General features: G+C 42.0%; 1 protein-coding gene across 1 annotated transcript in view; it reads left to right on the plus strand.

The window, feature by feature from the left end:
* Positions 1-1362: 1362 nt before the first annotated feature.
* LOC139649005 (mediator of RNA polymerase II transcription subunit 13-like) overlaps positions 1363-14398 on the plus strand; it is a gene marked incomplete at its 5' end in the record, with an annotated part of 42447 nt that continues 29411 nt past the window's right edge. The window contains 3 exon segments of the mRNA XM_071525290.1: positions 1363-1388; positions 1390-1448; positions 7276-7359. Coding sequence (XP_071381391.1) covers positions 1363-1388; positions 1390-1448; positions 7276-7359 — 169 coding nt within the window.

Below are 14398 nucleotides of genomic sequence, written 5' to 3' on the forward strand. Positions count from 1 at the left end.
CCATGGTTACAGGGTAATTCTGGCGAGTAAGGAAATTTCATTCACTCCGGTGTGAAGAAGGAAAAAAAAAAAAAAAAAACAGGAGGGAAATATCAACAAAGCAATAGAGGAGGGGAAAGAAATACACAAGCAACCCCCCCCCCCCACCCCCCCACAATGCAGGGAAGAGATGGAGGAGGAGGAGTAAGAGGAGAAAGGAAAGAGAAAACCTCTACTGGGTTTATGCCACCCATCCCCCAGGCGATCTGGTTCTCCCTCTCTCTCTCTCTCTCTCTCCTCTCTCTCTCTCTCTCTCTCTCTCTCTCTCTCTCTCTCTCTCTCTCTCTCTCTCTCTTACTCCTTTTTTTTCCCTGTTTATTTCTGTGATGCTTATTTTGTTTGCCACCACCTATAAGCAAACACAACACCCACCCACAATCTTTCCAGTTCTTCCAGCAGCCCTGCAGGTACATGGCAAAGAACAAAGAGCAACACTGTTAACTGGGCGCTCTGTGTGTGTCTGTATTTGTGTGTGTGTGTGTGTGTGTGTGTGTTCTTTTGGAGGAGGGTGGGGTGCTGGGGGTGAGGTTAGGGGTTAAAGAAATCAGGAGGGTGCAGAATTGTTCACAACACATCACACACAGCACGTTTAAACTGGCTGCTGACATGTCAGGATCTGGGGATAAGTGCAGTTGATCTGACCGCTTTCTCTCCACTCTCTTCACAGGCAGAAAGGGCTGAGCTGAAACACCTACATATGCACAAGCCTGTGTACTGACACACATGCACACAAGCACACGTAGTCTTCGCAGATATAAGGCATAAAGCTCTCTCTCTTCTTTCTCTCCTCTCTCTCTCTCTCTCTCTCTCTCTTTCTCTCTCTATCTCTGCCCAGTGCTAGCTAACTGGGGTTGACAACTGCATGGGGTTTGACTGGGCTACTGCTGCAGCCAACCTGACAGCTGTACGGCCAGGCACTCTCTACACACAAACACACACACACACACACACACACACACACACACACACACAGACACTCACATACACACACAAATCTCCTTCATAAGAGTGATGTGTGATGTGATCTGCCCTTTACTCGTCTCAACACATGCAGCTTTTTTTTTTTTTTTTTTTTTGAGTGAGCTTCTACGTTGGCGCTAAGCACAGGTAGCGCTGAATCATGTGTTGTGTGTGTTATCTTCAGGCTGGTGTGTGTGTGTGTGGGGGCTGGAAATAGTTTCTGTGTGAAACATCAGACTCCCTTTGCTGCCCCACTGCATTACAGTGAGAAACGAGATAATACTGTTTCTTTTGTGTGCATTTGAAGCAGTGTTGGGTGCATTATGTTCATCAGTTGATAATTGTTTTCTCTGTGTGTTTCAGTGGCTGAGGAGGGGCTTTGGGAGTGTGGGGCTGTCCTACGAGTGCAGGACCCTCCTCTTCAAGGCCATACACAACCTGCTGGAGAGGTAAAACTTTGTCTTTTTCCATAAGACTTCCATATCTGTAGCACTTCATCAACAGCACAGTGAGAGGTGCAGTCAGGAAGTGAAATGATCACATATAATATATAATATAATATCACATAATATAGACATAGTTACATTGAATATAATACTTTAAACATATTTAAACATATACCTAACTGTATATGTTTTGTTTTTTAACTTAAAAGTTTGCCTGATATTGAATTGAATTGAATTGAATTGAATCAAATTGAATTGAATTGAATTCACTTCACTTCACTTCACTTCAATTCACTTCAATTCAATTATTAATATACTTCATTGTCATTATATTATATTATATTACATGTATTATAGATAATTCATGATTATACATGATTACATGTTATAGATTATACATGTGTCATATACAATGACAATGATTGTCATTGTATATGACACATGTATAATCAATGTAATCATAACACAAAGTTGCAGAAAAAACATTTATCACCCTTAACCTTCCTTACATTTCATTGTATGACACAATTATTTCAACAATTCTGCACACCTGCAAATAGCAGAGGCTTTCCAGTTCATACATGAAAACTGGAAGGCATCCACCTTGAACTGTAATCTATCCTGTTACAGGCCACGCCCACATGCACTGAGAAACACATCACCAAGTTTGATTACAACTTATTTACCAAATTAGGAGATCATTTTTTGTCCTTTGTGGCGGCCGTTGCGCTGGTTGATTTGAAGACATGCAGACTGGGGTTGTTACCTGTCAACACAGGAACCAAAATTATTGAATTTCTGTCATGGGAGACTGAGTTTGTCTGCCTGACACATTGGCTGAGTAATGTTAGTTATCTACTGTATCTACTGTATGTTTACAAACTCTCACAAGACACTGCTTGTAATTCATGATGGGGAATGATGAGGAAAATCAGTCACACATATTTTTTTTATTAAAGGCCAAGGAGTGGTCAGTATTCCAGGTGATGCTCATGCGCTCTTTCATATTGTGAAATTATGACATTTTCTAATTTAAGTTTTAAATGTTTAGGCACATATTTTTTTTTTATATTTTAAATAAATATATTTGATATACCAATTTTCCTTATTCCTGGTATATTCAGCACATACAATGATACCTGAGCCATTTATATAAACCATGATGGAGAAAAGACCAAACAAGGACTGAACTTCGAAACAAAGTTTTGTAAACTCTGATTGAAGGTTGGCTCTACAGTCCGCAGAGAAGGTACAAGAAAATCTATATTGAAGATAAAAAACAGAAAGCTCCTTACTCAGACACAGCGATACATCTCTATGGAGACAGGATGTAATTACATTTAATGTGAAATAATCTAAAGTCTAATGATTCTCTTGTGGATAGTATTGGAGTCCATTTCATCACCCTATCAACACAATATAATGTCTGTATTCTTTTGGGCCAAGTATTGGTCAAGATACAAAATTGGGTTGTGATGGGTACATACATTAGGTGTGGCCTATCAAACAAGTAAGGTGTAGTAAGATAAAACCTAACAAGTTATACATTCAATATTTAGAATGTATTTATGTGGGATTAAAGCTTGTAACTTCCCTTGAAACTGCTTTCTACACACAAGGACCTTTATTTGGAACATATACAGCACAATTTTCATAGAAATACATCTAAATGAAGCTGAATAATAACACTTTTAAGTGTTTAATTATCACACATAATGCTACTACAAAGATGGATGCTACACCAAGAAATTTGCAATAGCCATCAAAGCCTTTGTTTATAATATTTACATGGACCTTTTGACCCTTGATACTCTTTAATCTGTATCATCCCCACTTATGCCTATAATATCATGTTAAACTTCCACCAAAATGCCCAAACAAATACATTTTAAGTCTTTTGTAGCACAACGAAATTGAAAAAAACAAAAAAACAAAAACAAAAAAACAAAAGGTAACAGTGAACAAAGACTTCTTTGATAGACCACTTTAGTTCTCTGCACCACGGCAAATTACCATACCTTAGAGACAAAAAACATCTTCTTGCTGCCTAGCCCTAATGAAATTATAATCCGAGTTCTGAATCAGTGGCTCAAGTACCCAAAGCTCTCCTTTCTGAGTCAGAACCCATCTGTTAAATGAAGCAGCACATATTTGCTCTCTATTAAGTTAAGCATCAATGATCATCATAGGGGGCAGGCGGAATTAACCTTCCTATTACCTTGAAGCTAACTCCTCTTAAAGCTCTCTGCTCCAACACAGGAGGAGGGATCACTTTCTCTTTCATCCCATACAGACATTAAAGAAATTAGCCATTGTCAGGAACTCTTATTATTACTTACTTATTATTTACTTACTTACTTATTATTGTTAGTATTAGTAGTAGCAGTAGTAGTGGCAGTAGTAGTAGCAGTAGTAGTAGTAGTAGTAGGTATAGTACTAGTTATAGTAGTAGTAGTAGTGGTAGTAGTAGAGTAATATTACTGCAAAAATGTTGAAATTGAACTTAATTCTATAGCACTTTTGAAACCAACTTTACAATCAATAAAACAATAATAAATATGTCAATAAGACAAGCAAGGAAAATACCAGGTGTGACTTAACATAGTTACATAAGAATAAAACTGGCATAACATAACTAGAAACAAATTAAAACCTGTTTGAGCAAACCGTGTTTTGAGAAGTGATTTAAAAGGATGTCACTGGAAATATGTTCCAAAGCCGAGGGTCCCTGATGACGAAGACCCGTTCATATTCAGTCTTCATCTGAGACCTGTAATGGTCAGGAGGGCTTTGCCTTATGGTTCCTTAGTTTGAAATTCTCAGAATAACACTCGAATGAGAGTGAGAAGAAGGGGGACCTTGCGGATCTACAGTATGTCGGGGCTGATGTCTCAAGGGACGATGAGGTAGACAGACAGTACGGATGTTTTGTTTGGTTAAGGAAGTGGGATTTCTGCCGTTGGGCTGTGTCTGAGCGATGCCGAGGCTAGACTTAAAGGGAACCACAGCAGGAGGTTTTCATATGTGGTGGTGGGAATGGAAGTTGGAGCCTGACTGGCAGAGGAAGATGAAGTGTGGAGTGACTGAAGGGAAAATGTGCTCAGAGGAGGCACTTGCAGGGAACATAGTAAGACTTCAAAGTCTGCTTATAGCACAGCAGTGTTGATCCTATGTATTAATCATTGTGTCAAAATGTAAAAAACAAAAGGTAAAAACATGTAGTCGTTCCAAATGAGGCCTCATACAGTATGTTCCATATAGCCTATAAGTATATGAAAAATTCTGGCATTACCATCAAGCACAGAAATGGCTGTTGATGCATTTCTGTGCCTGAGAATGAAAGTGATCACATATCAACAACAGCTTAATAGTAGTCTTAAGAATTAACTTCAGTTAGATGAAATTTAGGTGTTTTTTTCATACAATTGGTTAGAGATGACATTAATACAATCATAAACATCTGGACACTGGCTTATATCTGCGTGTAAAAATTATGCCTAATCTAATTCATGTATACTGATCAATTTACTAAGGTTTTGTTTAGAGAAAACACTCATGGTCTGAATGTTTTGCAATAACATTTATAGATCTGTGAGACCTTGAAGGCTGGCTAGGAGAGATGCGAGCTCGGAGACAGACACAGAAAGGCTGGTATTCCTCCAGGCTACAGGGGTTTGGAAATCCTGTGAGAGCAGCGGCCAGGGGAAGGAGAAGGAGAAGGAGGAGGCTGGCCTGTATGCAGGGAATGAGAGAGGGATCTTCATTGTGAGAAGCAGCCACAGCTGGATATGAAAAAGTGCTGGATAGTGATACACCAAAGATGGTGGAGCTGGAGGCACCAAAGCTTTGGATTGCTGAGCCTGGTTGAGTGGAGTGGAGACCAGAATTTCATTTTGTAATTCCTTGACCGAGGTGAGAGAATCCAGCAGGGAATCCAAGTGCTCCCACATGCAGAGACGAGTCAAATGAGTGAGAGAGCTGAGTGTTCTCTGGGAAAGGCAAGTGAAACGAGATGAAGTGCATAGTCGGTGATATTTCCAAAAAGCGTTAGATGTTAGCTATTAGATGTGATAAGCTTTTCCAGCAGAGGAAAAAGAAAAAGCTTTGGAGATGTGTGTGTAAAAGTGCACACCACTTTGGGGAAAGTAGATTAGTAGAAGATTATCTTTCCTCTTCTGGAGTATTTGTCTGAAAAATGTCAAATCTCAGACTGTGCTCAGACGTAGCAAAGGGACAGACCTAGCCGCAACTCAAGAGTGATCAGTAAAATCTTATAAACTAGAAATAACCGCCTTGCGGTTGTATACCTCTGCCAATAAACTTTGTTTTATCATTGCAAGGACAGTCTTTATTTATTGAACATATATAATTAATGTGATTATTAGGTCAACTTAAAGGATTTTGGTGTCTGCAAAAATAAGTGACAGCACTTCCGCCGTTTTTGTAGAATGACCCAAGATCATTTTCTCAGCTACAGTGGTAAGCAAAACATTATGATGTCACAGTGAAGTTGACCTTTGAACTTTTGGATATAAAATGTCATCACTTCATCATTTTATCCTATTAGACATTTGTGTGAAATTTTGTCATAATTAGCCTATTAATTCTTGAGTTATGGTCGAAAACGTCTTTTGTGAGGTCACAGTGACTTTGACCTTTGACCTTTGACCACCAAATACTAATCAGTTCATCCTTGAGCCCAAGTGGACGTTTGTGCCAGATGTAATGAAATTTCCTCCAGGCGTTCCTGAGATATCGCGTTCATGATAATGGGACGGACATGAGGTCACAGTGACCTTGACCTTTGACCACCACAATCTAATCAGTTCATCCTTGAGTCCAAGTGGACGTTTGTGCCAAATTTGAAGAAATTCCCTCAAGGCGTTCCTGAGATATCGTGTTCACGAGAATGGGACAGACGGACAGACAGACAACCCGAAAACATTATGCCTCCGGCCACGGCTGTCACCGGCGCAGAGGCATAACAATTGCAATGGAGCCGATTCCTAATACTGACTTTTTAAACAGTGTCATAATAAAGTGTGACCAAAAGTCCAATCTATGAGCAGATTGGCTGATCACTGATTAGATCGTTGATTGAAATGGTGAATTTCAGCTGGACAAAAGTGCATCATGCATCAACCTTACCATGAGTAAATAAATTATTGTTTTCATTGAAATGTTTATGTGCTTGATGACAGGTGTTTTGTCACCTCTTGCCTCCATGAAAAGGTTTTCATGGAAACAGCATAAACTACGCCTTCTGTCATTAAACTATTTCTACTCATAGAGGCTATGGAATACATAACATAGTGTCAGAAATAATATGTGAGCTGTCAGTGTTAATTAACAGTTGAAAATAGTGAATGAATACAATAATCAAACACTCAAAACACTGTTCAGAAAGGAGCAAAATGAAATCACCAAGTCTCTCTCTGCGCCGCGTTCCTGCCAATTCTGAAATTAAATAGCAAGGTAACTTAAAGAACAGATGGCCTCATTCTGTATTCAAAAAAAAAAAGTCCATAATCAATTACTGTCAAATATGACATATGTCATATGTCATATGAGCATAAATGTCTGAAGGACAATTATGATCAGTGGCCGATTGATCCGTTCTACCCATTTGTACCATTTGTTGCTAGTTTATTTTAATTAAGCGACAATGGATTCCAGGGTGAGACAAAATTTACTCAGTGTGATTCCCAAGATGCAAAGTGGATGAATACCTGAATAGATGCAGGTCTTTATTTATTATATGTGTATATAGAGCTTTCTTTTCCATTGTCTAATGATCAATTTCTCTCTTCTATCTACTGCTCTGTCTCAGATGTTTGATGGATAAGGATTTTGTGAGGATTGGGAGGTGGTTCTTCAAGCCGCATGAACTGGAAGAAAAGACCTTGGGCACCAGGTAACAAGAGCCTCGAACACACACTCATACACACACACCCACACACACACACACACACACACACACACACATACACCGGCATGCTTCGTGTCTCAGAGTGTTTGTGTTTGTGTTTGTGTGGAAGAGAAAGAGAGGGATTATATGTGTGTCCATGAGGTTGCATGTATGTTAGGCTGTGAGAGATACAGCCTGTGTGTATGTGTGTGTGTGTGTGTGTGTGTGAGAGAGAGAGAGAGAGAGAGAGAGAGAGAGAGAGAGAGAGAGAGAGAGAGAGAGAGAGAGAGAGAGAGACAGCTCGGTGGTGTGAATGACTTCCATGTGATATTTGCGGCCTCTCCTCTCCTAGATGTTCCAGTGGCTGGTTCATGGTGTGAGACTATTGAAAGTAGGGGTAGTGAGTGGTGGTGAAGTGTGAGAGCTGAGCTGAGTGGAGGTCTCGCTGCTCTGTGTGTGCATGTGTGTGGGTGTGTGGGTGTGTGTGTGTGGGTGCACGTTTGTGTGTGTGTGTGTGTGTGCATACCTGTATGTGTTGGTGTCATACAGTGTAGGCAAGGTGGGAGACAGACAGAGAGACTGAAATAGAGTAAAAAGAGGGTGTGATGACAGCAGCTCTACCTGTTGCTCCAGCCATTATAGTTCTCTCACAGCACAGTCTGCCCACATCAGCTTCTCCTTATGGTTTAAGAGTATAATAGTCCTAACATCTCTAACAAGGCATTGATTAAACACTGACTATTATGCTGAATATTTAAGCCAAATGCAACTAGGGAACCAATTAGCCGAGAGAAATCACAAATTGCTCATTCCAGGATTTTTTCCTTCTAAAATGCATAAAGGGATCGCAGACACTTATGTTCTTGGTAATTTTTGGACTGGGGAGTTAGAGTCTTTGATTGAATTGTCATCAAAATGTTGTGGAATTCAAGAGATGAAGAGAAAATTGTCCAGAATCCAGAAAGTTGTCAATAGAAGTTCAGTGATGTGCTGCAACCAAATCGGGTTAAACTGTTCAGAGCAAGTGCAAATCCCTCAATAAAGCACACTGAGATATCTAAAGAGATTGTGTACCACTGGTGTAGAAATAAAGATTGTGTGTCATTTGTGTAGATGTAAAATGTACTGTGAAATACTGCTAAGAAGCTTGATGTTATTGTGAATTGCTTGTACCGAAAAGCACTCTCATGTTCTGTAAAAGTTAATATTATATACAATATGTGCAATAGCACATGTAAATGTGTGTAGGTGTGTATCCATGTGTGGTTCTGCAGTTTCTGTGAGTTTCTGTGTGTTATCCTCATTTTACTTGTACTTCACTCATATACACCAAACCAAGGTCACTCTTTCTCACACACTGTCATTGGCCACACAAGATGATCACAATTATTTTTAAGTTTTTTTTTTTAACTGTCACAGACGTGACTTCTTCTACAGATTGTCTTTATGTCTCTATGTATTAACATTTGGTGGGTATATTGTTTACATTGCAGTGCAGTTTATTTGACAGGTGGAATTTGCTCATTCATTTGCCCATTAAAATGGCACTGACTTTGCTTTGACTGTGTGGGAAGAAAATGATGAAAAAAATACTGAGTTACCAAATGAGAGGGAGATGGAGGGAGACAGAGAAAGAGAAAGTCATTGCCAGAGATGATGCAAAAAGAGGAGGAAGGGAGAGAGCAACAAGGGCTAGGAGGAGAGGAAGAGTGAAGAGGAACAAGCCAAGGAAGGAAAGGGGAAGATGAAATAACATTTGTGTCTCCTCTTGTGGGAGTTAGGAAGGTGTGCATGTGTGTGTGTGTGTGTGTGTGTGTCTCCTCCACACATGTGCAACAATGTGTATGCATGTATGTTATCCAATCTGTCCCGGCATTTGGGACGGGGGGGACACGGGGGTTTCCGAGACAAACTACATTTAGCAAAGCCCTATGCAGGGTCCTGTGTGTGTGTGTGTGTGTGTGTGTGTGTGTGTGTGTGTGCATGTGCATGCGTGTGTATGTGTGCAGTGAGTGTGTGTGTGGTGTGTGTGCCCCTTTTGTACATCATCTAATTCCTCTTCATTTTGACAGCTTTGTCTGAGTATGTTGTCAGCTACGCCCCCTGCTGAGCCAACCCCGGCTCCTTCTCTCTGTGAATTATTGAACATACTGGAGGGAGAGACAGAGAGGGAGAGGGAGAGAAAGAGAAAGAGAGCGCCATTCCTGAACACTCAGACACAAACACAAACACACAAACAAACACACTTATATGTAGGTGTCTGTACTATCACATTATCACACTGTGTAATTGAACAAGGACATTTTGTGGAAGAGAGGACACACATTCACACACATTTTCTTCTACAGCACAGATATACACACAGACCTCTCTGCTTGCTCCCAGCGCACATGCAAACACACACACACATACATGCACGCGTGCACACACACACCATCACATGTTCTCATAATAGCCATGGCGCCCCACAAGTGATGGAGTCAGCCCTTAGAGCCCCTGCAGATCCCTGGCCATCAGTGTTTTCATGCCATGTTGGAACATTGCTCAGTTAGGCATACACTGACCTCCTGCCTCAGCTGTAACCAGCTCCTTTGTCTCTTACTCACTCCCACGCTGTGCCTTTTATACCCAACAGGGGGCGCATCAGAGCCAGTATCCATGCCGTGCCCCCATATCCGTGCCAACTCCCGCACCTCGGTGCCGCTGCCTTTGTCAGACTTTTCTGGTGTTTATCTCGCATGTGTCCCCTGGGCATGGCAAGGATTGGCACATCTAGGAGAAGATGCCCCCCCCCCCCCCCCCCCCCCGCCTCTCTCTCCTCCCCTCTGAAGCGCAACGCTCCCTCTCTCTTTGTGTCTGAATGGGAGAAAAGCACTCTGGGTTGGTAACGGATTGCATCAGACGCTAAGGGGAGAGAGAGAGAGAGAGAGAGAGAAGAGGAAAGTAGTGAGAGAGAGCAAGAGCAAGGAGTGTGGTTCAGTGGTGTGTGGTGGGCGTGGGGAGCAGGGCCGGTGGGGGGTTGTAAATTAAGCATTACTATAGACAGCTGAAAAATTATATTAGAGTCTATCTCTCTCTCTCAATACTTGAGTCAGTTCTATGCATGCCAAGTATATATTTGTTGATCTTGGTGCTCTCACCACCCTCATTCATTTGCATTAATGTCCACATACTCATGCATAAATAATGTTCATCTTTTACAAGGTAGCACTGGCAACAGAGCTGAGGGAGGGATGGATGGGTGGGAGATCCCAGATGACGAGTAGGGTGCTCTTGGTCTGATTGGCTGACATGCTGACCATGAGCTGACTGACTGGCTTACTGACTGGTGAACTGGCTGACGGGCCGACAGACTGGCTGGCTGACTGGCTGTGTGGAAGGCACACAGCCAATTGAGTGAAAGGTTTAGGATTGAGAGCTTCCTCAGAGCTGTTGGGCAGTGGGAAGGTAAAGTGTATGTGTGTCAGCGTATGAGCTTGTGTGTGTGTTTGTGTGTGTGTAGTTAGGTGTGTGTGTGGAGGGTCACCCCATGCAACATGTGCAGCCACACACACATTTGCGGTGGCAGCTGACTCGTGCACTAGTGAATAGTAGATCACTTACTTCACAAGAGGTGCTCCTACCACCTGTCTTTTTATTTCTGGGATGTTTTCAAGGGATACAGCTCATCTTTGCCACCCCTTTTATGTGTGTGTATGTGTGTGTGTGTGTGTGTGTGTGTGTGTGTCGGTGTCTGTGTCTGTGTGTGTGTTTGTGTATGTCTGTGTGTCTGTGTGTGTAGGAAAAAAGAACAAAAAATACAGCACAGTTTTTCCAGTCAATGATGAATTCAACTATTCCTATATGTGTCATGATCATACAAATGTGCCACAGTCTAGAGAGAGAGAGAACATTGGAAACCCACTGTAATTTATATCTGATGTAGCAGCTTAGGTCCATGCAATGGCTCATTGATTGACTGCATGCATTGTGACTCATAAAAATATGAGCATACTACCAGGAAATGCGATACTTGATGCCCAGGCACTTATAATACTATATAGCACTATAATGGTGTGTTTTTCACCATCATCAGTGTTGTTAGAGTCAAAACTCTTGAGCTGTATCAATTTGTTTAAAGCTCAGGAATCCCAGCCTGCACACTGCAAACCTAGCCTACAATACTTGGTTTATTGAATTTATTTGCTGCATTTGCCCCTTTAAAACGGTTGTTCTACCCTTGTACTGGACCCTCCTTCAATGAGACAATTTATTGAGTGACAAAAAGCAGGGACATATTTTCCTCCTTCAATACTTCCAGTAAGGGAGAGAGAGAGAGAGAGAGAGAGAGAGAGAGAAAGAGACGGATCAATAGAGAGAAAGGTGATACATCACAACAATAGCCTAGCAACACACCCTCTTCCTCTTTTATAATTATGGTCACAAATGTAAAGGTAAACGCCAGTGGGTGCTTGCATTGATGTTTTCACTGAAGTCAATGGCTTAGTCTTTTCTACTTGGCGGCATTAGCAAAAGCCCACTGACAAAACAGTCACGGTCATGTTCTGCTATTTGTGAGGACTTTAGCAACAAATCAAAAATGAATGAATCATGAATTGCAATAGACTTTGTTATTCTTCTGTGCTTCTTATCCCTATGAAAAGAGTAATGACAGTGTGCACAATTTGTGTATCCTTGTGCGTGACACCTTTTCATTATGAATCCTTATAAACAGTTGCCAGAGTGTTTGAGCACTAACATTCTGATAGCAACACTGGCTAAGGCCACCCACTGGGGGCCATTGAATAATACATCAAGCTGACTGCATTCCCCTTATGCCTGTGTTAATAGGGGTGCATGCGTGTGTGTGTGTGTGTGTGTATGCGTGTGTGTATACATGCATGCTTACATGAGTCAGTTTATAGTACATATTTATGTCTGTTAAACATATAAACATCAAACACACAAACATCCCTTCTACTGGTCCATTGATTTTATGTGTACATGTACCAAGGAGTGTCTACACACTAGTCCTTCCAAGAGATGAGTCCAGATTGTGCGTCAGGCAGCCAGACAGATTAAGATAATTCACAGTAGGGGTGCCGAGGTGCCGGCACAGCCACGGTCAGAGAAGTGCAAGGAGAGATTAGGCAGACGATCATCTCCCAGATTTATGAATTTCACCCTCTCCTGTAGTCTAAGAGAATGCTATCACACCTGCTTAGTATGCACATGACTGTGGCTAATGACATCTAAGCACAACACAAAATCATCACATTATAGCACTAGGCGTCCAGAACAGTGGAGAGAGAAGCTTTGTGCCTCTCACACTGATTTCATGCTTTCTCTCTCACTGTTAATGTTTTTTCTCCTTTATTCTCTCTTTCAGAGATCTAGAGACAATCTGAGCACCATTTTCACCTATTTTATGTTTTTCCATCACATTAGACATGCGTGCATCGAGATATATACACATTGTTATTTTGTGTGCATGTGGTTGTGCCCATGGATGCGCGTGTGTCTAGTCCACGATACATGTCAGACTACATTACCCAGACCCCCCGCTGGCTGGCTGGCTGGCCATCGTTGGCTGGCTGGTAGCATGGCAGCGGGGTGCCAAAGACACGATAACACATGTCGTCACATCTTAAACATCAGTGGCTCACATGCACCCAACAAAGTCCCTCTTTCTGCGATGACATTCAAAATTGCACGTGACGGGCATACACATGTTCACATGTTCTAGCGTTGATTACAATAAACCAAGCCTGTGTGCATTACATTATCTCAGTACATGCAAACACACATGCATGTGCTGTGCCTTGTTGACATACATAGACACGTAGACATAAGTACACACACACACAAGCATATACACACTTGCACCCGCATGATGGTGTGCATTCATGTTAACAATAGACACACACACACACACACACACACACACGCACACTCACACACACACATGGGGACAGTATATGGTGTGTCAGTGGATGGGGCTTTCTCCCGCTCTGCATTCCCTGATTGATTTCGCCATAAAAGCATTAATTGTGCTCAGTAGCCACCCATTAAAGCTAGCTGTGATCTCATCGATATGTGCGGAGCAGCAATTGCAGAGTGTGTGGCACTGAATTATTCACCCTCCCCCTCTTTCTTTCTCTCTTTTTCTCACACTCTCTTTACCCCCCTCCATCCTGTTTTAATACTGTATCTCTTTTTCCCTCTCTTCCATCACCCTCACGCGCTCCCTTACTTTCTCTACCTCTAGTGCTCACTCTCTGTCTCCCTCTACCTCCAGTGCTCTCTCTTTTTTTTTCCTTTCTCTACCCTCACTCTCCTCTTTTCTCCCTCTTTTTCTCCCTGCCTCCCTGCTCTCGCACTCCCACCCCCAGGCCCATCCCTCCCTCTCTCTCTCTCTTCCTCCCTTCTCTGTCTCCTCTCTCCATCTCTCTCCAGTACTGTCAGCCCTGAGGCTAGTCTCAGCCATCACTCCTCTTCATTTATTAATACCTGTACTCATACAGCCCAGCACACACAGCAGCCACACATCTCTGTTCGCTGTTCACACACACACACACACACACACACACACACACGCTCGCAGACTGCACAAATGTCCCCAAGGATGCAGGGAACCCAGTGTGTCCACACACTCACACCCGCTTACTGTGCAGGAAAATGCCCTTTGTAAAAGGACAGGGAGCATCAATCTCCCAGCTGCGTTGTACCATAGGCCTGGAGTATGATGCTCTTTTTGTAGTTCTGCTCTTCCTCGCATTCACCTTTAATTGCCCTTTATTGGGGTTGTAACAATGTAATAGATCTAATGACATAATTGTTACACAGTGGTTATTTGTTGGGCTAATTGCCTTGTTATAGTTTATCACCGTGTAATCGCTCGCAAAACCTAAACTTTCCCTGCAGTTGGCAAGATTAAATGACAGTGTTAATCACTATCATCAGTAGGCTGTTATTGAACTGTTCTGTATATCACAGTAGGTTGCATCAAGTAGGCTTAAATTGTCACTGCCAAGGTAAACGGTGCCTTATCAGCGCACTGCAATTT

This window comes from Centroberyx affinis, unplaced genomic scaffold, assembly GCF_046629955.1.
Source record: "Centroberyx affinis isolate AG114_WGS23_722 - 3 ecotype Tasmania unplaced genomic scaffold, CSIRO-AGI_Caff_v1 ptg001284l_1, whole genome shotgun sequence".
NCBI lineage: Eukaryota > Metazoa > Chordata > Actinopteri > Beryciformes > Berycidae > Centroberyx > Centroberyx affinis.